We start from the raw sequence: 21,610 nt of genomic DNA, 5'->3' as shown, positions 1-21,610 counted from the left end.
ATCATAGGCTAACATGTTTATTACGTTGTGGGAAATCTGTTGGAGTTCACATAGCTCCCTATTGGCGCTTACATGGTTTTGGTCTTGTACAGCTTAATCTGCCTCCATATCCTTGTACACCTATGTCGCACCACAGTGTCTGCAACTCAGCATTCTGGTGATGTTTTCCTTTCACTTTGTCATTTTCCTCATCGACATGCTGCACTATCAGTTTGGATTTCACATATTGTAAAATTAGTGCGGAACAACATTGTATGAGCAGCTGTGAAACTTAATAGCATTTGCAAAAAGAAAAGGAGTACTTGTGGCACCTTAGAGACTAACAAATTTATTTGAGCATGAGCTGTAGCTCACAAAAGCTTATGCTCAAATAAATTTGTTAGGTTCTAAGGCGCCACAAGTCCGCCTTTTCTTTTTGTGGATACAGATTAACACGGCTGCTACTCTGAAACCTTAATAGCATTTGTGTGCATAAGAGGTTTGCCCCAGTCTCCATATTGCTGTTTGAAGAAAACAGTGAATGATTCTGTTTGTATATCTGATGACTACACAAGAGGAGCAGAAAGGAATCAATTATTAACCCTTCCCTTTCTATATATTTTCACTTTAATATGTTCATAAATCTTAGTTGGGGGAAAGAAAACTTTATGTCCTGTGATCCCCAGAACATAATTAAGCACTGAGCCCTAATTAACTAACTTAATGGAGGCATTAAGTCCAACCAATTTACATTGGTTAACAAAGAACCTAATATTCAGGCCCTACTTCTCTACTGCTTTCCCCCTTGTGCAATGCTTTATCCTGGGCAAAGTGAGTGTAAAACTCTACCCAATCAAAATGGTCAAGTAGACATCCACTTTGTAAGCAGCAGCATTCAATGCAATGTCTTTCTGTTGAAAAATGCCAGTTATTCAAAAATGAAATTTATCATGAAAAAAGTTAAAGCCTAAGTTTGACCTTAACCAGTTAAGCACATGCCAGAGAACAATCACTTTGTCTTGGCCCGAGTTTTGAAAGTGTTAGTTAGATCAAGCTGGATAACATGGTCTAACATCACACTTTTAAATACTAGTCTAGACCCGGCCTAAAACCCCAATGCTGGAATTATTCATGTAATAAAGTTAGTACAGTGCATAAGAGTTTGCAGGATCAGGGTCTAAGGCCTTGTCTAAATGGGAAAGATTTTTCAGTATGACCTCAAGTGTGAATTTAAATAGATATAGTTACACTGATATAAGCCTCCCAAATGGACATTCTTATTCCAGTATAAAAGTGACTCTTTGTGATTTAGCTTGCAAAGCAAAAAAAGCCACTTTTATAGCAGAATAAGAGTGCGCACATGACAGGTTATACCAGTGTAAGTATACATGTATAGCTGATAGAACTTTCCCTTATTCTGAAAATGTGTAATGTTGAAAGTGTTACTTTCAGAGCTACAATAACATTTCCACTTTTAAAAATAACACTGGCCCTCACTTCTTTACTTTTTCTTTAATTGAGAAAAGGTAACACAAAATCACACTTGGACTTTATTCCAGTGGGAAAATAAAAATTAAAAGAGAATGCTTCCCCCCACCCCCATCTTTTCCTTTTTCAGTTAGGTCCCTTTTTAAATAGGAAAAAAATGGGGGTGGGGGGAGAGGAAGGCGGGAGGACAATTAAACAAAAGGTGAGAAAGTGGGATATTTAAAAAAAATTGAAATGGAGACATATTCAAATAAAATCCCAGTTGGAATATATAAAGCACATAACAGGCCCTGCCATTGATTTGTTGTGTGACCTTGAGTTAACCCATTTGGACATCAGCTTCCTTATCTGTAAAATGGGTATGATATTTTCCCTTCTTTGTGAAGTGCTTTTAGATCCTTGGAGTAGAGAGGTCATATGTGCAGAATGTGGCTATGCTTTGTATGAGCTCCTCGTGTGGCTTTTTGAGTATTTACGGAGGGTTAAGCACACTGCACCTCCTTTTCTATTTTGGCAGGTATGTTTGTTGCTAGTCACACAATATTACAGTGATGAGACTTTCTTTCATGTCAAATTGTTGTCTACCCCAGGTTTTGTTTTTCCAGCAAAGCAATTTCGTCCAACGGTAATTACCACACGGTTGAGAATTCTTACCTTCTATTTTCATATGGTGCATGTTGCTGATTTTTTCAACATGTGTGAATCCAGGTGTAAGATCAAGGATTTTGAATGGTTGTTTATTGACCCCTTAAGTTTAGGCGTAAAGCTGATTCAATACATTTTAAAGTAAAGAAAATCAAAAAACTTGACAAAAACCCATTTCGTTTTCACTTACTCATTACATGTAACTTTGTTTTTGTGATTTTTTTTTTTTAATACTAGAATTTTAATACAAACAGGAAAACAAACCATGACTGGAGCTGATCTTACTTTCCTTGGAAACCCAAAACTCCTACTTGTGTGAGAATTTTGAGTGCCCAGACAATGAAGGATCAGGCCCCATATGTGATAATATTAATCCATCTCTGCACACAGGGAGTGGGATTACACTTTTGTAACTCCAGAGCAGACTTTGGCCTGATAGGAATTAATTATGCCCATATGCCAGAGGGCAGAATTGGGCTCTAACTTCCCCTAGTGAGGCAATGCACAATTAAGACTGCATATTTGAGCCTTATTGTGCTGAGATATTGCAGTTTTTTGATTTGTAGGAGATCACTCACTCCCAGGTTTCACGTGCCCATTAATACTAAGGCAGTTTAGAGTGACCTAACCGAAAAGTGACAATATTATGGCCAGATCATGCTCTAAATGGAAAGGAAAAAGACAGAAACTCAGTGCTATGAGATCCTCTGGAATCATCCTGTCAGGGACGAAGGTTTGTCCTACCTGGGGTGGAAGGTGTGTAGTTGTCCCCCAGCAGCAGTAGAAAGTCTGCTTCTTGAGTCCTAGCATTGTAAGACTTTTTAAAGGTTCCATGGAATTATACACTGGAGAACTCCCAAGGCACAGCGTGATCATCAATAGGCCTAACTGATTAAAATGATGTAAGGCATGTGCCCAGCAGTTACCTTTGCTTTTAGTTAATCAAGCTCAGATTAGGTATCTAGGGATCTTTGACCTGACCTAGAATAATTTAATTCATTAGAGTGTGACAGCAAGGTGTGTGGCACTTCAATTTAGTCTGAACTAAAATTGATTAGTACACTGAAAGACTCTGTAACTAATTGATGTAATATCAATTAATCCAGGAGTGTATACCGCAGAGATAGGCGAACAAGTTCATAGCAAAATAAGAACGGCCATACTGGGTCAGACCATCTACCCAGTATCCTGTCTTCCGAAAGTGGCCAAATGCCAGCTGCTTCAGAGGGAATGAACAGAGGTAATCACCAAGTGATCCATTCCCTGCTTCTGGCAAAGAGAGGCTAGGGACACTTCAGACCAAGGTTTTGCATCCCTGCCCATCCTGGCTAATAGCCATTGATGGACCTATCCTCCATGAACTTATCTAGCTCTTTTTTAAACCCTGTTATAGTCTTAGACTTCACAACATCCTCTGGCAAGGAGTTCCACAGATTGATTGTGCATTGTCAGAAGAAATCCTTCCTTTTGTTTGTTTGTTTTAAACCTGCTGCCTATTAATGTCATTTGGTGACCCCTTGTGTTGTGAGAAGTAAACAACACATTTACTTTTTCCACGCCAGTCATGATTTTATAGACCTTTATCATATGGCCCTTTAGCTGTCTCTTTTTTAAGCTGAAAAGTCCCAGTCTCATTAATCTCTCCTCATATGGAAGTCGTTCCATACCCCTAATCATTTTTGTTGCCCTTTTCTGTACCTTTTCCAATTCCAATATATCTTGTTTGAGATGGGGCGACCAGATCTGCACTCAGGGAAGATGTGAGGTCCTTCCCTCTTATCCCATGACAGCTTATTTTGCTTAAGAGCCTTTGGTGGGGGACCTTGTCAAAGGCCTTCTTAAAATGTAAGTACACTATATCCACATTCTCTAATGCACATTTACTAGCAGTCAATAGCAAAGCACATGCCGGAAGAACTGTCTCTCTCCACACAGCCAGCTGCCACAAGCTTTCCTCCCCTCCATACCCCAACCTAGGAAACGGAAAATCTCTTACAGGGAGCTATCATGAACCAGGGTGCCATTCAAGTTAAAACCTAGACTTGTACCATTCCCACTTGAAGACTTTAATGTCTGCAGAAGTAGGGGTCCAGGTTAGCCTGCCCCAGCTCCACTCAGGATTTATTAAGGTGCACCAAAACGAGCCCTACGCTTGGAGATGTGTAGCTGGAGAAGGCACTTGCTTTGCAATAAGTCCGAAGATCCACCCCAGCAGGGGATCAGTCAGTTTTCTTTGAGCTGCTTTCCGTGCCCCCCTCCCCCATTTGGAAGTCACGTTCCATAGCCTTCAGCTGGCCATTTGCATGGCACAAAGTAGATTTATGAACAACTTTACAAAAGCAAAGTGATGCAGTCATTTGCCTGGCTGCATGATCCATAGTAAAAGGGACCTTGCTTAGGATACTGAGACATTCATTCCATGAAATATAGAAACCATACCATCACATTCCTGAGTTGTCTGGCTCCCTGCCATCACACCGTGAAGGCAGCACATCTAGTGGTTAGAGTAGCAGACTGAGTCTGTTGTCAGTTCTGTCACTAAGGCCTGGTCTACACACAGATTTTGTACCTGTGTAAGAATTTCAGTTAGGGATGTAATGATTTGTTTCCCTATAGTTACTGGTATAACCTCAAGTGTAGATGCAAGAACACTAGTACAAGTGTGCTTAAACAGGACAGCTTATCCCCTTTTTCTTATGGGAATAAGCCCATTTCTACTGCTACAGCTATGTCTACACTAAGGGGCTCATACCACTTTAACTGTGCTGGTATAGTTACAGTGGTACAATTTGTCTGTGTAAACAAGCCCATAGGTGCGTAACTCAGTGTGACCTTGGGTAAGTCACATAACATTAAATCTATAAAATGGGGATAAAATGGTAAAGCACTAGATCCTCCGCTGAAAGATATTATGAATTATTATTGTGCAACACAAGGTATTTTTCATAAGTTCTTCAGGTTTATAGAAAAAACCTTTCTGCTCATTCAGTTTTCAGATGGGCAATGCCAATTTATCATTGCATTAAATGACTAACGCGACCCTGAAATTCTTGAATCGCTTTATAGTACAGTATGGATTTGCATATATCTCACAATCCTGTCCAGGAGGAACCAGTGAGGACAACTGCTTTCCAGATAATAATAATAATGTGTTAGTAAATGAAATACCGTTTAGTGCCGAGTTTGTAGTTGCATTTTCAGGAGCACTTTCGTTTCTCTGGCATAGCAGCATCATTTGTAAAACATTTAAATGGTGATTAGAACAGGTATTTTGTTAGGATCTGAAGCTGGGCTGAAAGTTCCATGTTGTTATATCCCCTGCCCTTTGAAATTTGTTAGTACCTACGAAGAAGACATTTTAAAAACAAAAATTGATCTTGACAACCGATAACTATCCAAATACTCAGAAGAAATGAATGGAAAAATCTAGCAAATTGTTTCAAATGTGGAGGAGGAAGAGTTTATTATCTCCCATAGCATTTAGCAAAGTCCTAAATCACATTTTGGTAAGTGTACTCCTGTGTGCAATTGAACTGAGATGGGACTTAACCCCCATTACCTACAAGACTAACAAATACACCCAGTTAGGCATGCTCTTCTGCACTTGGAGGTGAGTAGCTAATTGGCTCCCAGACAGAAGGGGCAGAACTAAGCCATACTAAGTAAACTGTAGGAGCTCAGTTGAGGAAAGATTAGTCTCTCTGGCCCAGGGCAGGGTAACAGACAATGATAATCAGGGCAATGCAGGCTCCTGCAAGGGAAGGTCCGAAACGAATTTTTACAAGTACAAGACCACCACTTCAGTAGCCCAAGGGGACGAAAGAATTATCCAGATTAATTTGAACTTGTCCAGGATACTCTGGAAGGGGTTTGAACTTTGTGACTTGGCCAAAGGGTGGAGCCCCAGAAGAACTGGAGTCAGAGGCAGCCAGCCAGAGGCACCCTCTAAGGGAAAGCGAGCGCAACTACACAGACAATATGATGTACAGCTAGATATTGCTCAGATGGAATTAAAGCTACAGATCTGGCTTTGTTGGTCCAAGTGCCCAAGACTAGAGCTGGCTCAAGAACGATAATTCCATTTTGCGGCACTTTCAAGGTTTGGTTTTGTTCCATACTGGAATGAAAACAAACCTTAAGTGTTTCTGTAAAACACAATTGCATCAAAATAGAACCGTGTCAAAACATCTGTTTTTGGAATGGACAGGTCAGGTTCTCATTTAGTCTCACTCTTTCTGGAGAGCCCACCCTGGACCTCAAAACCCTTCCCATTCAAAATGTAATCAGATCTGATGCACCTCTGCCAGCGGCTCTCAAACTTCAGTGCACTGCCACTCTCTTCTGACAACAAAAATTTACACGACCCCAGGAGGAGGGACTGAAGCCTGAGTCCACCCCAGCCCTGATGCCTCAGGCGGGGGGGGGGGGAATCCCAAGCCCCACCACCCCGGGGGGAAGTGGCAATAGCAAAGCCAAAGCCTTCAGCCTCAGGTGAGGGGGCCTGTAACCTAATCTCCATTACCCTCAGGCTCAGGCTTCGGCTCTGGGCCCCAGCAAGTCTAACACCAGCCCTGGTGACCCCATTAAAATGGGGTTGTGACCCACTTTGGGTTCCTGACTTGTAGTTTGAGAACAACTGTTCTCTGCAAAACTTTCAGCTTTGATAAGACAGCATACTTCAATGAAAAAAATCTTTTGTTCTGACTAGCTCTTCCCATGACAAAAAATACCCATATTCACATTTGAAAGCAAAGTGCTGGAGATTGCTAATCAAACTAACACGAGCCTTTCTCCAGTCTTTCCATTCGGTGGAACACATTGTTCCTTTACAACCTTCTAATGGATCCATCCACGCTCTCGACACCTCAATTCCCTATGGCTTGGTTTATACCTGTGGACGGCCGGAAAGCACTCTTCAACCATTAGCAGTCAACAGAGAACCACTTTATGACATAATTGGCCCAATCCTGCTCTCACTACAGTCATTAGGAGTTCTGTCCTTGACTTTAAAAGGAGGAGTAGGCCCAACGTGCAATACAAATGAGCAATGCCATAGAACAGTATCTGATTGCTTTTATCTCCTTCCAAAAAGGAGACCTCACCATACAGATACTGGTCTGGTTGCAGAAAGATTGGTAATCTTCTGTCCTGCAGAGAAGTATCAGGGAAACCAATTCAAACCCAGTAGTGATGGTACAGAGATTGAGTTCATAAGAAGGCAGATACTACAAGGAAAGACAACACAGGGTAATGCAGAATCAGTAGGGAAAGGAAAAGAAATTATACTGAATCCTGCAAGTACATGTACAACTGAAGATCTCTACTATTTTACTTAATATGAAACTAAGAACTTGTTTTACAGTGAATACACATCTTCTGTCACACCACTAAGTCAAGTGAGAAAGGAACAGGGTCTCTTGTTATTATGAAGGAAATGCATATATTTAGTCCCTTTCAGTAGCCATATTTACTTATTATCTTGCTGGAACAGGTCCAATTTTCTTTGTTAAATTCAATGAGCACCAGCAGAGGACAAATTTCCCTTTAGGCCAAATCCCTGCACATGCCATTTATCTTGAACAGATAAGACCTTTAAAGACACACAGCATAACAAAGAATTTACAAGGCAGAAATGTATTAAAAAGAAAGCTCATTGAGGTCTGATGTCAATTTTATACAAGCTAGCTCCCTAAGAAAAAGAATATGATTGAAATAAACAAGAGGGGGGTGGGGGGAGAAGACATAATAAAGATTAAGTGCCCAATGTGCCCTCAGTTATGCACATACAATCCCTTGAGGTCAGTGGGCCAAATTCCTTGTTGGTGAAAGAGGGTGCAACTCTGCAGGTGTATTTGGTCCAATGGGACTACACAGATGTATTAGGAGGGCAGTTTGACCTGGAACATTTAGGGTTTAGTCTTCATTGCTACATTTAAAAAAAAAAAATCCACAAAATGTAATTTGAAAAACCAACAAAATCTTATGTTTTAGTCTTAAAGCATGTTATGGAAGAATAAGGTTTTGTACTTCAAACTATAACTTTATTGTTGAAAATAAGTTAACAGAAATTGATCATTTATAGTAAATAATCAACATATTAAGAACAGCCTAATACAGAACTGCATAACTACACTGTAATACGCAGCTACTGCCAAACCTCCATTGTGTTGTGCAGGTAGGTGGTAGGGCAAAATATGGTCCTTAAAGTAACGAGACCTATTACTGTGATCCTTTTAATTTGTTCTGATTTAAACAAAAAAACAAACAAAAACAAAAAGACATGAAAATGTGGAGTTTGCTTAAAAGTTCATTTATTTATACTGTAAGCCAAAGAATCTTAAACATAGAAATGCACTGCGATGCCTCCTTGGGAGCTATAAACAATTGGTGCACTTGTCAGATAAAAATATACAAGCATTTAAATGATACAGAAATTGATCATAATTATTTACACACATACACACGTGCACACACACACCAAAAATGGTTTCCAGTTTCCACCTGTAAAGAACAGAAACTATAGCAAAGCTATCTAGCTCACTTTGCCAGGTGCAGCCAAATAGCCAAAAATCCCTCACATTATAAAATGGTGCAAACAAATGCCTCCCCCACTGGCAGTTCCTCACTGTATAATGTGTATTTTTATTCTGACACTTCCTTAAAAGGCTTAGGGCTGAAAGGAGGTGCTCAGCACCGCTCAGTGTCAGGCCCTTATTTGTATAACTTTAGCAAGTTCAAGTACAGCACAGCAAATTTAAAACCTGGAAATGTGCATTATAGCCCAGATCATGCCAACACTTAGGCACATGCTTCTTTTTATACACTCCGAGTAGTTCCACTGACTGCAATGGGGCTACTCACAGTGTGAAAAGTTTAAGCACATGCGTAAGTCTTTGCAGGATCACAGCCTGTGTTCAAATAATTAGTGCACAGTTCTTTAGGCTGTACGATACCACACTGTTCTGAATACAGCAGATGAATTTTTCTTCGTGAAATCTGGGTTACAAACACTCTGAATGTGCCAAAGAATGAATTTGTATTCATCTACAGATAAATATTTTGGTGTTCCCTCTTTTAGTGCTAATACGTTATGGTGTCATTGCTTAGTGTGGTACATGAAAAATGGTATTCTGTTTTGTTGGTTTTTTTTTTTTTTAGTTACCAATACAATAATAGTACATATGAGGGGAGGAAAAAATATATAAATCCTACATAAGTATTTACATAGTTCCATTATTAAAATAAATGAGGCTAAATTACAAGTAATTAGCGATGCGTATGGAGTGTGATTAAAGTAAGCTTAATATTAAAACCAACTGCTGTTGAAATTAAGATAAATGTTTTTTGGAAGCAGTAGTAAAATATAAATTAATAATTCTAGTCAGCATGAGAAAACAAAATTATGTAACTTTAAAAAAAAAGGCTTTGGAATTTTCAAATTACAGCTCAATTTTTTCAGAAAAATATCAAAAAAAGGTACTTTTTCCTGCATAATTGCCTTCACATGACACTGAAAGCTATTTTCACGTTAAAATGTATACTTCATATACCTTATACAAGTTAACATAATATTGTTCTTTATAAAAATATAGCACCTCCTGTAAACACTGTTTTAATCTCCAATAACTTTATAAGTAATAATGCTTTTTTTCTGTTATTAACTATAGTATCTTATTGGATTCCTTCATTACAAATATGTTCCCATGGTTCCAAGTTCGCCTGAATCATAATGGACTGAATCATAACCTACTAAGCGTCTGTGAGTTAGCAACTCTGCTGCTGTATATAAGAGGCATTGTTCTAAAATGCAGAGTTCCAAGTTCTGGGCAAGGCAACTTTTTCTCTACAAACTTCTGTGGCTTGTAGATACCACAGAGATGAGCAATTTAGAAATACTCTGAGGATGTCTAATCTAACCAAACATGACCTACAGACAGTCTGCTTTATTCTGATTTAGGAAATCAAGCTATTTTTTTTGAGTGTCCACGACTGCCAACCCCAAAATGTTTAAAAATCATGAATCAAGCTCCCAGACAGCATGGGAGTATTTTAAATATCATGAAGCTTTTAAAATAATGCACTTTGGGTTCTTTTTATTTGTTTTCTAGCTTTTAAGTAGCTAGGGTGCACTCGGGTCACATTTTCAAGCTCTTCTCCACAACCACAAGAGGCAAAAACTTACGTTTCTTTTTAAATGAAAACTGAGATTCTGAAGAAATCATCTGACTCTAGGAGTTGGGGCTTGAAGAAAAATGCTAAATATTTCAAGCCTGCACTATATGGGTTTAAATGCCTTTCTGGTCCCCGTTAAGAGGGACAGCTGTAAGACTGGTCAGAATGATTGCTTCTGTCCATTGCTAGTTAAGGTACTTTGATCTCTTACACAGTAAGAGCATAAGATAATGTGAGGATGAGAGCCAGAAACGAGCAAATTGTGTGCGTGGGGGGGAAGGGGGCTGAGGGTCCTATTAGGCCTTGTGTCAAAGAACTGATCTTTTGTCTGTTGTGTCTCTTCTGAAGACTAGTCCAGCCCTGGGGTGAAATCATTGACTTTAGTGGGGCCAGGACTTCAAGTTTGGTATTCTGGGCTCTTCCATTTCACTCTACTCGGATGCTTCCCTAGTGCTGCTCTCTGTCATGCCATGCCATTCTCTCAGTGTGCCTACGGAGGTGTCACATATGTTTTCACACCCCATTCATTTGTAAAAGGTTTCCACAGGCACTTACCGCTGCGTACAGCCTGCCTGTTTGACAGCCTTAGCGGCCAGAAAACCTCAGTCAAGGGACAGGGAGAAGGGGTGGTCAGGGAGAACAGGTGGTTGGATGGGGTAGGGGTCCCGGGGGGGGGGGCAGTCAGGATGAGAGGAGGAGAGGTTGGATGGGGCGGCGGGGGGTCCGGGGGCGGTCAGGGAGACAGAGAGCTGGGGGGGGGGGTGTGGATGGGGCAAGGGTCCCGGGGAGCCGTCAGGGAACGGGGCAGTTGAATGGGGCAGGAGTCCGGGGGGGCCGTGAGGGGGCGAGAAGGGGGGGGTCAGGGGCCATGTCACACCTAACTGTTTGGGGAGGCACAGCCTCCCCTAACCGGCCCTCCATACAATTGCAGAAACCCGATGCGGCCCTCAGGCCAAAAAGTTTGCCCGCCCCTGTTCTAGACTCTAATGACAGTGACATGCCCCTAGCACACACCAGCCATGCAAGGTAAGTATGTATGCCTGGAAAGCCACTGGGATTACATGCATATTATAATGCAGTCGAAAGCAACTTTTTCATTACAGAATAGTTTCCCCTCAACACCTTGCATACTAGACATAAAAGACAGTTTCAAGTGATGGCTGATTTTTCTGCTGAACAGGTAAGGTAAGCCAGTCTATTCAGTTGCCTTCCACATGCTGAACAATATAACCTTTCAACGGTATACATCCCTCAAGATTTTCACTTACAAAGTGTCTTTTAAAATTTCCTAAGTTTCAGGTTTCCTACAGCTTCTGCTGAGCATCTTTTAACTACTGCAAGTTTTAATGAGCTGTGTAACACTGTCTGTAACCTTCAGTCTAACTACTTAGAACATGAACATGCTTTTGAAATCTAACCTAAATTAAATATTTTTAACTAAAACAAACATCAAAGCTATCTTGTATCCCATTTCACTTTGAGACTATTAGTTAAAATCCTGGCACAGATGCTGAACTTCAAGGGATGAAAGTGCCAAGCAGAGATGTGGAGATTTTTTTCTTTTTAATGTCGAAGGCCAAGTGGATTTTTGGCATATTGGAAAAAGCAGTCAGAGACAACAATCTCTGTCTCTCAGTAACGCTGTGCTGGAAGAAAGGTTTTCAGTGGTACGGAATTATTCCCAAGCAGTAAGTAGTAATTAAAGAAGGTTAATGGAGAAAACAGTTCAATAGTACATGTTTTCCTACAGTTCATTCACAGTGTTCTTGGCCTGTTTTTAACACAATTAAAACCACAAAAAAGGTAATGTATTTAAAATGGGAAGAAAAAAAAAGACCAAAGCCATGTTCCCACAGAGAGGGGAATTTAAAACAGACACTTGAAATCTAGGTACTTTCAGCAAGTGAGTTAACACTAGTTTCGAGTCCTGTACTTATCTCTACATCCCTCTCCCAATATTTGTGCATATGTTCTTCTTAGTGGCTTTAATGGGTCTCCCTCCTGTTGCGGTGTGAAAGGCCCACACAAAACAGGAAAAGTAGGCCAGGGAACAATGATACTCACTAGACACAAAATGCTGTCAAATACACAAAGTAAACAAACAGACCATCCCCTCCCCCCCACACACACTTCAGTGATTTCTAAGCAGATGGTTTCCCTTTAATACAGTCATGTTTAACTAAGCCTGTCATGATGGTTTGAGCATCTATTTTTAAGTCAGTGATGCTGTCAATTTAAATCTAGACCCAAATTTAAATCTTGTGGGATGAAAAAAAAAATTTTTTTATAAAATATAATACAGATGTTTCCACAACTGAATAACACCTCCAATTAAAATAGTTGTTTTTAAACACACAAACATTCCCCTGAAGTGTTTAAACTTAAACATGACAGAACTAAAAACAAACTCATTCTAGGGACGGTCAAACCATTGATTCTCCTTGTTCAAGGGGAGAGAAATGCAGGAAGTGAACAAAGAGCATAAGAAGTGGCAGTCTGAATGGATTTTAAAATTCCATTTTAATCATTTAAGGAGTTATTAATAAAACAGGGAAATTCATGAATTTCAAGGCCAGAAGGGAAAACTGGAAATCTTGTCAGACCTCCTGTATTACACAGGCCATAGAACTTCTCCAAAATAATTCCTAGAGCAGATCTTTCAGAAAAACACCCAATCTTGATTTAAAAGTGGTCAGTAATGGAGAATCCACCATGATCATTGGTGAATTGTTCCAATTTAGACAATTTTTGTTAACAACATGAATTTTAAACTGACGGTGCTCCTTTAATTTATCTGCCTCAAATGATTTGGCTACAAGGATGAAAAAATTACCATATAAAGTATAGCTATGTTTAGTATCTGTAGTTGGCTCCCACATGAACAATGACACGATTTTCATAAACCTTCTTCATCGTTTTTTCAATCTGCTTCAGAAAAACTTGTGGAATTCGCCCACATAAAGTGTGTACAGTATCCAGAAACTTAGACTGAAGTGGGTAGTACAAGGACTGGAAGAGATTGTCTTCAAAGGGAAACTGAAGCGGGAAGAGAGCAGAGAAGAAAAATGATTATTTTCAGTAGCTATAAATGACATTTGAAAAGTTTAAAACCACTTTTAGTTGCGAGATGTAACATAGATATTCACAGGGAGCTGAATGTCCTCAACTGCCACAGGGCCACTATTCAACCCATAAAAAGGAGCAGGAATAGGCCCTATAGAAATTGGCACTGGCTTGCTCCTGAGTCGCCACTGACTTCCAATGTATTGAAACCACTTGTCAATCCATTTAAGACTACTGACTTTCAGAAAGCTCTGCCGAGCCACGTTGTCTGGCACAGCCAGCTTCACCGAAACCGCATGTTTAAAGCCCAGGCTAGGGGGTAAGTGTAATTCAGTTGGAGCCAGGCATGTTCTTGGAGTTTACACTTATGCTCACTGATAGAGATTTTCTTTCACAGTGGTGTCTGAGGCGGCTCTATGCCAATCCTTGAGGTACTACAGAACACTATGTATAAACAGCTCCTTTACTCAGAGGTGGAAGGATAGGCTGTTGTAAAGATCCCCAACTGGAGTCAGCAGCTGAGACTAAACCAGGGACTTCAGCCCTGAAAGCACAAGCCTATGCCACTTGAGCTATAAGTAACTTCATTAATTGGCTGCAGTAGCAGGCTGTTATCCTGTATGCAGACCTGTCGCTACATGAGACCATGACACATGTAGGCAGCCTGCTAAGTAGCACAAAGGCAGAGTAACTGAAGATATTTTGCTGGGCTTATGCTACTTATACACAGATTCTATTAACAAAAAAAGGGAGAGAACTAAATCCAGCATCTCAAGAAGAAACAAAAGGAACCCCTGAAACACGTAACAAAAAAACCAGCACAGAGTCTGAAGTTAGAATTCCATCCCACAAAATGGAAATATGGGACCAATTCTACAAGGTGCTGAGCGCCCTGCACTCCCCTGGGAGGTGAAGAGTATTTGAGGGTCCTCAGCCCTGTCAGGATCAGGCTCCATATAACAGTTGTGCAGTCACAGTTATAACACCGTAGTTAAGGATGTAAGATCGAGTTCATTCAAATCCCTGTTTCCATTAATACACTACAGAAGCAGTTTACCAGGCCTTAGGATTTGAAGTTTGTTTTAACATTGAGGAGGATGGTTTCAACCATCCCTTGTACACACACACTGTGAGGTGGAAGAGTCCAACACAGAGTGTTTTGTGAACACTGTGTATACACACAGTACCCTTTTCCTCAGACTTGGGCTATTCAGGCCATTGAGCGCTCTGCCATAACATCTTGCACTGCTTTGTATCAAATAAAAAAAATACCAAAGAGGAGAACACTTACATCACGTATCACTTCATATAGTGCCTTAAAAGTAGGCTGCTTGTCATCATGGTAGACGCCTCTATTACCATGAAGAACAGATATGCCTTCCTCTTCTGCACCTTTACAGTTACTCCCATACATACAGTGATCGGGCCGGTAATTCCACTGACAGGGAAACACATAGAGACTCTCTGGCAATATCAATGAGAGAGAGAAAGAGAGAGACGTTGAACTAAACAATTACCGCAAGTTAATCACATTGCTAAGAAAGTGGTGGGGTTGTCAGTCAGGAAGATTTTCGGTCATTTTGTTGGTAGTGACTCAGGGTAACAGCCTAGAATTCTAACCGGGTTTTCTTCAGGGGATGACTGTGTGTAAGTCCCATCACTGTTGGGTTGGGGATTGTTACAATAGGAGACTTGGCCCATAGCAAAACTGGGAGGAAAGAGAAACTGGAGACAGAAAAAAAAAAAGGCGGGGGGGAGGAAGGGTGCTTTTCAGAGCTACAAATAACAGAACAAGGCCTAGATCCTACACAATGTGTAGCTCCCTCGTCCAGCATCCTCTCTAGTTGTGTCTGTGTAATTGCAAGGCCATGGAATGAGAGGGAGGCAGCGCAAGTCACCATCACCTGCATCAGATCTGTAGTGGTTGGCTAAATTTTGACTTCTATTAGAGCCAGTGGGACAAAGCTTTTAAACAATATCCATGCTTACCACTGAAACTCTCATTTAGGCTGTTGACATGCCAAGCCAAAGGATGACAATTTGTTGTACAATGGATTCCCAGAGCATGCGATGAGATAATTTATTCACAAATGCTGCCATGGGAATCTGTTGGTCACTAACATACAAAGCCACCATACACGCACTGAAATACAATCCCTGTTTCAAAGCCCTTCTGTCTGTTACGTCTACAGTTCCAGATTAATTCCAAAAGCAAATTAATTACTTGCAAAGTGCCTTATGAACGGGCTCCTCCTGCTATTCCTCTTCTCTTAATTTACTCTGTACATTCCCAGCATCTGCAGCACGCTACGATAAATCATGACAAGTCCTGTGGGTCATCTCCCAGCCAGGGAGTAGAGCTGTACTGGTCCCCGCTCCATGACGGCAGAATCACGGCTGTACCGTAAGCACCAAAGACTGAATACTTCATTTGGCCTTTCCTGGGGCTCCACTCATCCTGCCCAGTACAGCTGTGACTGGTCCTCAGGTGAGTTCCTAAGAGGGCAGAGGGAAAAGCAGGAGCGCTTTTCCCCTTCACCACACCCAATGAAGGAGGTGGTCGCAACGGCCCTTTTCCGAGCTCGTTCTGGTCAGCCTGACATTTCTCATGCTTCGCTCCAGCCAAACGCTCAGTGCTAGAATCAGTGGAAGGGGAAGCTGCACGGGCCTGATCCAAATCCAATGAATGTCAATAGGAGCTCCAACTGGCTCCAATGAGCTGTAGATCGAGGCCTCTATCAGCAAGATGCCAGCACTCAGCGTTTGCACAAGCACAGCTCCTCCCCAGGCCCTTAATTCTGAACAAGGGCACCATGTCGCTTATCAGTTTTCACATGTGGTGCTCGCCCATTCTCCTCTCCTCCACCACTCAACTATGCTAGCGCTCAACTTTTGCTGTCACAATGAGGTGCTGATTCTAGTCACTCCTTCAAGTCTATTAATATCAGGGATGCCTTGGGGATTTTGTGCTGCAAGGACTATCTGACTGGATTCTGACTGTTTCTTTTGCATGGCTGGGTTATTTCAGGGGACAGAGGTTATACTTTCCCAGGTAAAATTGCGAGGTATATGCCTGGCTAATTCATTGGAAAAGCTGCAGTGGGCTGGCGTAGATAAATTAATTGTCCTTCTCGAATGTCTGAGATTTTGAATTGATAGCTCTTTACAATAGGGCTTTCTAAACTGGCATGGGAAGGAAAGTTTTGTTGTTTGTTCTGAAAATACTTGAGATACTAAATAGTTCCTAGGAGAGTATTTATCAGATGTGAGGAAAAGACAAGGCCTATGGAATGAAGAAGGATATTCACATGTGGTGCTAATCAGGAGTTTGCTAGTCTCAGAATTCAAGTGGTTTCTCATTTTTCTCTCCCACTTTAAATGATCATCGTGAATTTGAAGTAGATGCGTCGTCTTCTTTCCTTCCCCAGGTACTGCAGCACAAGGCCATATTGCCCAGGTATCTTGGGATGTCTGCCTCTTTTTGGAAACTATTATAACCTTTAATAATGAGGAGTACACAGTTTTTGGACTGCGCCACATTAGCATTTTCCTAGGATTATGAGGCTATTACTTGTTGCAACCAAAAGACTAACTTAGGGCATCTGTCTGCATTAAATAGCTGTTGTTGTAACAGTTGTTTTATTGCTTTGCATTTCTCCTGCCTCAATTTTTTGATTTTTGTCTGGATTTTATTATAGCCCTTGTCACTTGACTGAAGATTTGAACAGAGAGGCAAAAAGGAACAGAATAATGGTACCTCCATGTTTATGCTGTGCTTAAGATCATGCTAGGGCAGAGGGGGAAAGCGAAAGCAGATCAGAGTGGATACTGGCATATCAGCATGATGGTACAGGTCCCGGACAAAGGTCCCAACTTTTCCGAGCAAGCAGGGGCCGTACCACAGAACTTCGGACTAAGTTTTCAAAAGTGGAAGTGATTTCGGAAAAGTCTGAGTCTTTCAACTACCTGAAGGGGGGTTCCAAAGAGAATGGATCTAGACTGTTCTCAGTGGTAGCTGATGACGGAACAATGAGTAATGGTCTCAAGTTGCAGTGGGGGAGGTTTAGGTTGGATATTAGGAAAAACTTTTTCACTAGGAGGGTAGTCAAACACTGGAATGCGTTACCTAGGGAGGTGGTGCATATTTTTAAGGTCAGGCTTGACAAAGCCCTGGCTGGGATGATTTAGTTGGGGATTGGTCTTGCTTTGAGCAGGGGGTTGGACTAGATGACCTCCTGAGGTCCCTTCCAACCCTGATATTCTATGATTCTATGAGTCCAACTTGAGGCACTTTCAAGGGGCCTGATTTTCACAGATGGGTGCTTAGCACTTTCTGAAAATGAGACCCCTTTAAAATTGAGGCACCCAAAATCACTAGGCGCTTGAAAACATACACCTATGTGACTATGACCTGAATTCAGGAGGAACTATGTGAAAAGCCAAAAATAGAGCAAGTTGTTTCAAAAGACCCTGTACAAAGCTGGTGGGCATAAGTCAGATCCAAACCAAAAAAAACGTACTTGTGTTCATGGCCCACATTTGTAGGTCACACTGCCCCTCTGCTTGCTCTTATCCACTCTCTCGGGCAGGTGTGGTATCTAACATGCTCTCTGACAACAAAAGTTCTTGTAGGATTTTCATATCCTTCCTGTTCACAGGCCCAGAGCAGGCAGGAAAAAGGGAGAGCAGAAAACGCAACACAGCTGGGAGTGCAAACGATCCAAACATCCTGAGGTCACCGGGATGGGTAACTCAGCTGAAGAGCTGGAACGTTGTCTCATTGGAAGGTCTGGCTTTATAGAACAGGTTTAGGAAGGAGAGAGATTTTTCAATGGGGGGGGGAAAGGAGTTTTAAAATATTTTTTTCAGAGCAGAGTCAGTGTTGCATCTGTTGGCTTTGACATTGTCACCCCTTTAATAAATATTGGGGTTGAGCCAAATGTCAGAAAATAGACATGGATTTGGACAAAGATGAGTAATTTCAGGTTCAGACAAATATCCGTGCATATGAAGACAAACATGTTGCTTAGCTGGGCTCTAATGCAGCAAAGCAAGTAAGTACATGCCTGACTAACTTCAGCCCAGGATTCAGCCTGCAGTTAGTACCATGCCTAGAAAACTCTTCTAAACTTTCCAGTTTAGAGAATATAGTTGGGCATCTGCACTGGAAGTAGGCCCCAGTCCCAACAACACTTATGCCCATAGTAGTCCCAGTGGGTATAAATCCCATTGCAGTCTAAGGACCTCAGGTTTATTCATTTCAGGCCAGAATTCAATCTCATGTATATTTTTCAATCATAACAATCCCATTTTTGGATTATACAAGGTCTAGCCATTCTCTTGTTACAGACAAGCATGAGACTAATAGGAATCATTACATACCTGGGTTAAAGTAAAAAATAATATTTAGCAAGTCCTGGTCTCCCCATGTAATGTAATTTTTGTACTTTTGGTATAATGGGTACAACATTTCCTCCCACATCAAGCCTGTTGGTATCATGCTGTTCTACAAGGCAGAAAGCAATCAGAGGAAGCGGGTTAATGTTTTACCAAACAACAGGGTAATAAAGTCATAGCTTAATGCCCATGCCCACATATGCAGAACTCTCCCAAACCCTCCTGTACCCAGAGGAGAGGAGGAGCACTGTGAGGAAGTGTTAGGCCTGGCTAGGAGTGGAGTGGCAGGACCCACTGAAGGGTGGGCTGTGCTCTTGTCTTACTCAGCTGAACAGGGAAGCAGGACCACTTGGGTCTCAGACTGGCGTGGTGCGCAGCCCCTGCTCTCCAGATACTTGCCATTGAGAGCAATTGGCCAGGGAGCTGGTGAAGAAGAGCAGGAGTGGGTACAGCATTAGCTCCTGCCTTCCTACTCACTGGCCAAAGTAGGGACCAGGTGCAAGTTGGGGGATGTATGCTGCACCTTCCCAAGGGCTATGGTAACTTTTACTTCAGGGAAGAGGAGGGATCATAACTTTGGAGGCACAATTCCTTCCTGGGGCTGCCCCTAAGGTGACATAGCTATGCACTGATCCTTACTCAGGGCTGACCTGAAAGGCTCAATCTAGCCTGGGTAAGGGTATCAGGACCAGATCCTTTAGGCAAGGTCGTGGAACATTTCTTCACATTGCTGGGCACTTACTCACAAGAGTAGTTATGGGAACAAGTGCTCACCAAGGTAAATAAAAGGTTCCACAACCAAGGCCCTTTGACATGGAAAGGACAAAGCCAATTTGAAAATCATTCTCTTCATTTCCACCAGTATCTCCATTGACATCCACTCGTAATTTGCAGGGGTGTCAGGGAGCTCAAGAGCAAGCCTCATTCAATATAAATAAAACAGATTATTCCCTATGTTATTCATACCACCTTGTATATTACCAGTGAGAGGTATTTTTTAAAGTCCAGAATACTCAGTACTACCGATCCTTGGGTTTCTTTTTCCATGCATCTCAGATGGGAGAGCAGGGCAACAAATGACATCAGCTTTCCTTTTGCTTTTAGGCTGTTGCACTTTTAGGGTTTTAAAACTCTGGCTTTTGGGGAAATGTTTATTTGTTAAATATAATCACTCACTGTTTTTTTTGCTTTTGTTTTTGTTTTTTTAAAATATCAGGAAATCTTTCTACTAGTTTTTCTAAAAGCTTGGTTCTGACAGTTTGTCCAGCATCCTTTTTCAATTCTATACGGTACAAGTTGTTTTATGCAAGCACATGTATCCCTAAAAGTTTACTTTAAAAAAAGAAAGTAAATTTCTACAGCAGTGTTTCACCTTGAACGGTGTGTTTCTTATCCGGGTTAAATTCATCAGCATGACTCCGGAATTGACTCCAGTTGTTCCATAGTAAGGGTGGCGAGCAAATCGACTATACCAACCAATCTTTGGTATTTCGTGCTCTGGGGCCATAGCAGCCAACTGTGTGGAGTTGAACTCTTTCAGAAAGCTCCAAATGTCATCAATGGGCCTCAGGAAGAGAACGTCAGTGTCCACGTAGAGAAGAGAATCCACATCCTTTAAAATCACCTTTGGAGGTTGCGGGGTGGGGAAACGAGGGAAGATGGAAAAGGAGACCAGACAGACAGAAAAAAGAAATCGATTACTGCTCAGGAATTACTTGTATTTTAAATTATGCATTCATGCAAACGACAGAGTTATCAACTGACATCACCAACTGTTGTGGGAGTCACAAACAGTAGGTAGATTTAAAAAAGAAAAAGAAAAAAAAAAAGCAACCAGCATTGCAAAATAGCTAGAGCAAAGTGCAAAAATCAAGGGCTATTCTTTACACAAAACAATAATCAGCTTAGTGTCATAACAACCTGAGATCTAACTCACAAGTTTTATTTCATATGGATTTTACTAACAAAACACCTACCTTCTGTACTAGTATAGTGTTGCTAGCTTTTCCAAAGACTAGGAAGTTGTGCGATTACTGCAGAATGTGGGTATGTAATTTAGGCATTGATATGGCAAATGTTTTGGAAAGTAATTTTAAAAAAACCCAACATTTTACAACTAAAAATACACACACACACAATATATATATATAGCCACAATATGCACCAGGGTCTCTTGGCATGAGACCCTTCCATGGTCTAGCCCAAGGGAGGGCAAACTTTTTGGCCTGAGGGCCGCATCGGGTTTTGGAAATTGTATGGAGGGCCAGTTAGGGGAGGGGGTAATGTCCTGGCCCCCCACCTCCTAGCACCTCCCCATCCCCTGGGGACCCCTGCCTCATCCAACCCCCCCTGTTCCCTGATGACCCCCCCCGGGACCCCTGCCCCATTCACACACCCCCAACCCCTGACCGCCCCCAGGCCCCCGCCCCAACTGCCCCATCCAACCCCTCCTCCCATTCCTGACTGCCCCATCTAACCACCCCTTCTCCCTGCCCCCTGACGGCCCCATCCAACCCCCCCTCATTCCTGACTGCCCCCCCCGGACCCCTGCCCCAATTCAACTCCCTGTTCCCGCCCCGACCCCTATCCACACCCCTGCCCTTTGACCACCACCCTGAACTCCCCTGCCCTCTATCCAACCCCCCCGCTCCATGCCCCCTTACCGCACTGCCTGGAGCACCGGTGGCTGGCGGCCCTACAGCCGCGCCGCCTGTCTGGAGCCGGGCCACGCCGCCGCCACGCAGCGCAGAGCACCGGGTCAGGCCGGGCTCTGCAGCTGCGCTGCCCCAGGAGCTCACAGCCCTGCCGCCCAGAGCATGGCGCCAGCAGCAAGTGGAGGCTGCGAGGGAGGGGCCGGGGACAGCCT

General features: G+C 42.1%; 1 protein-coding gene across 1 annotated transcript in view; it reads right to left on the bottom strand.

The window, feature by feature from the left end:
• Positions 1–8,406: 8,406 nt before the first annotated feature.
• GXYLT2 (glucoside xylosyltransferase 2) overlaps positions 8,407–21,610 on the bottom strand; it is a 29,943-nt gene continuing 16,739 nt past the window's right edge. Inside the window, exons 4-7 of the mRNA XM_048858773.2 lie at positions 20,117–20,368; positions 18,730–18,853; positions 14,639–14,811; positions 8,407–13,320 (exon numbers count right to left, since the gene is read on the bottom strand). Of these exons, the coding sequence (XP_048714730.1) occupies positions 13,138–13,320; positions 14,639–14,811; positions 18,730–18,853; positions 20,117–20,368 (732 nt within the window). The 3' untranslated portion in view covers positions 8,407–13,137. The remainder of the gene's footprint in view (positions 13,321–14,638; positions 14,812–18,729; positions 18,854–20,116; positions 20,369–21,610) is intronic.

The sequence above is a fragment of the Caretta caretta genome, chromosome 7 (assembly GCF_965140235.1).
Source record: "Caretta caretta isolate rCarCar2 chromosome 7, rCarCar1.hap1, whole genome shotgun sequence".
In the NCBI taxonomy this organism is placed as follows: Eukaryota; Metazoa; Chordata; order Testudines; family Cheloniidae; genus Caretta; species Caretta caretta.
This window is presented reverse-complemented; position numbering and strand designations above follow the sequence as displayed.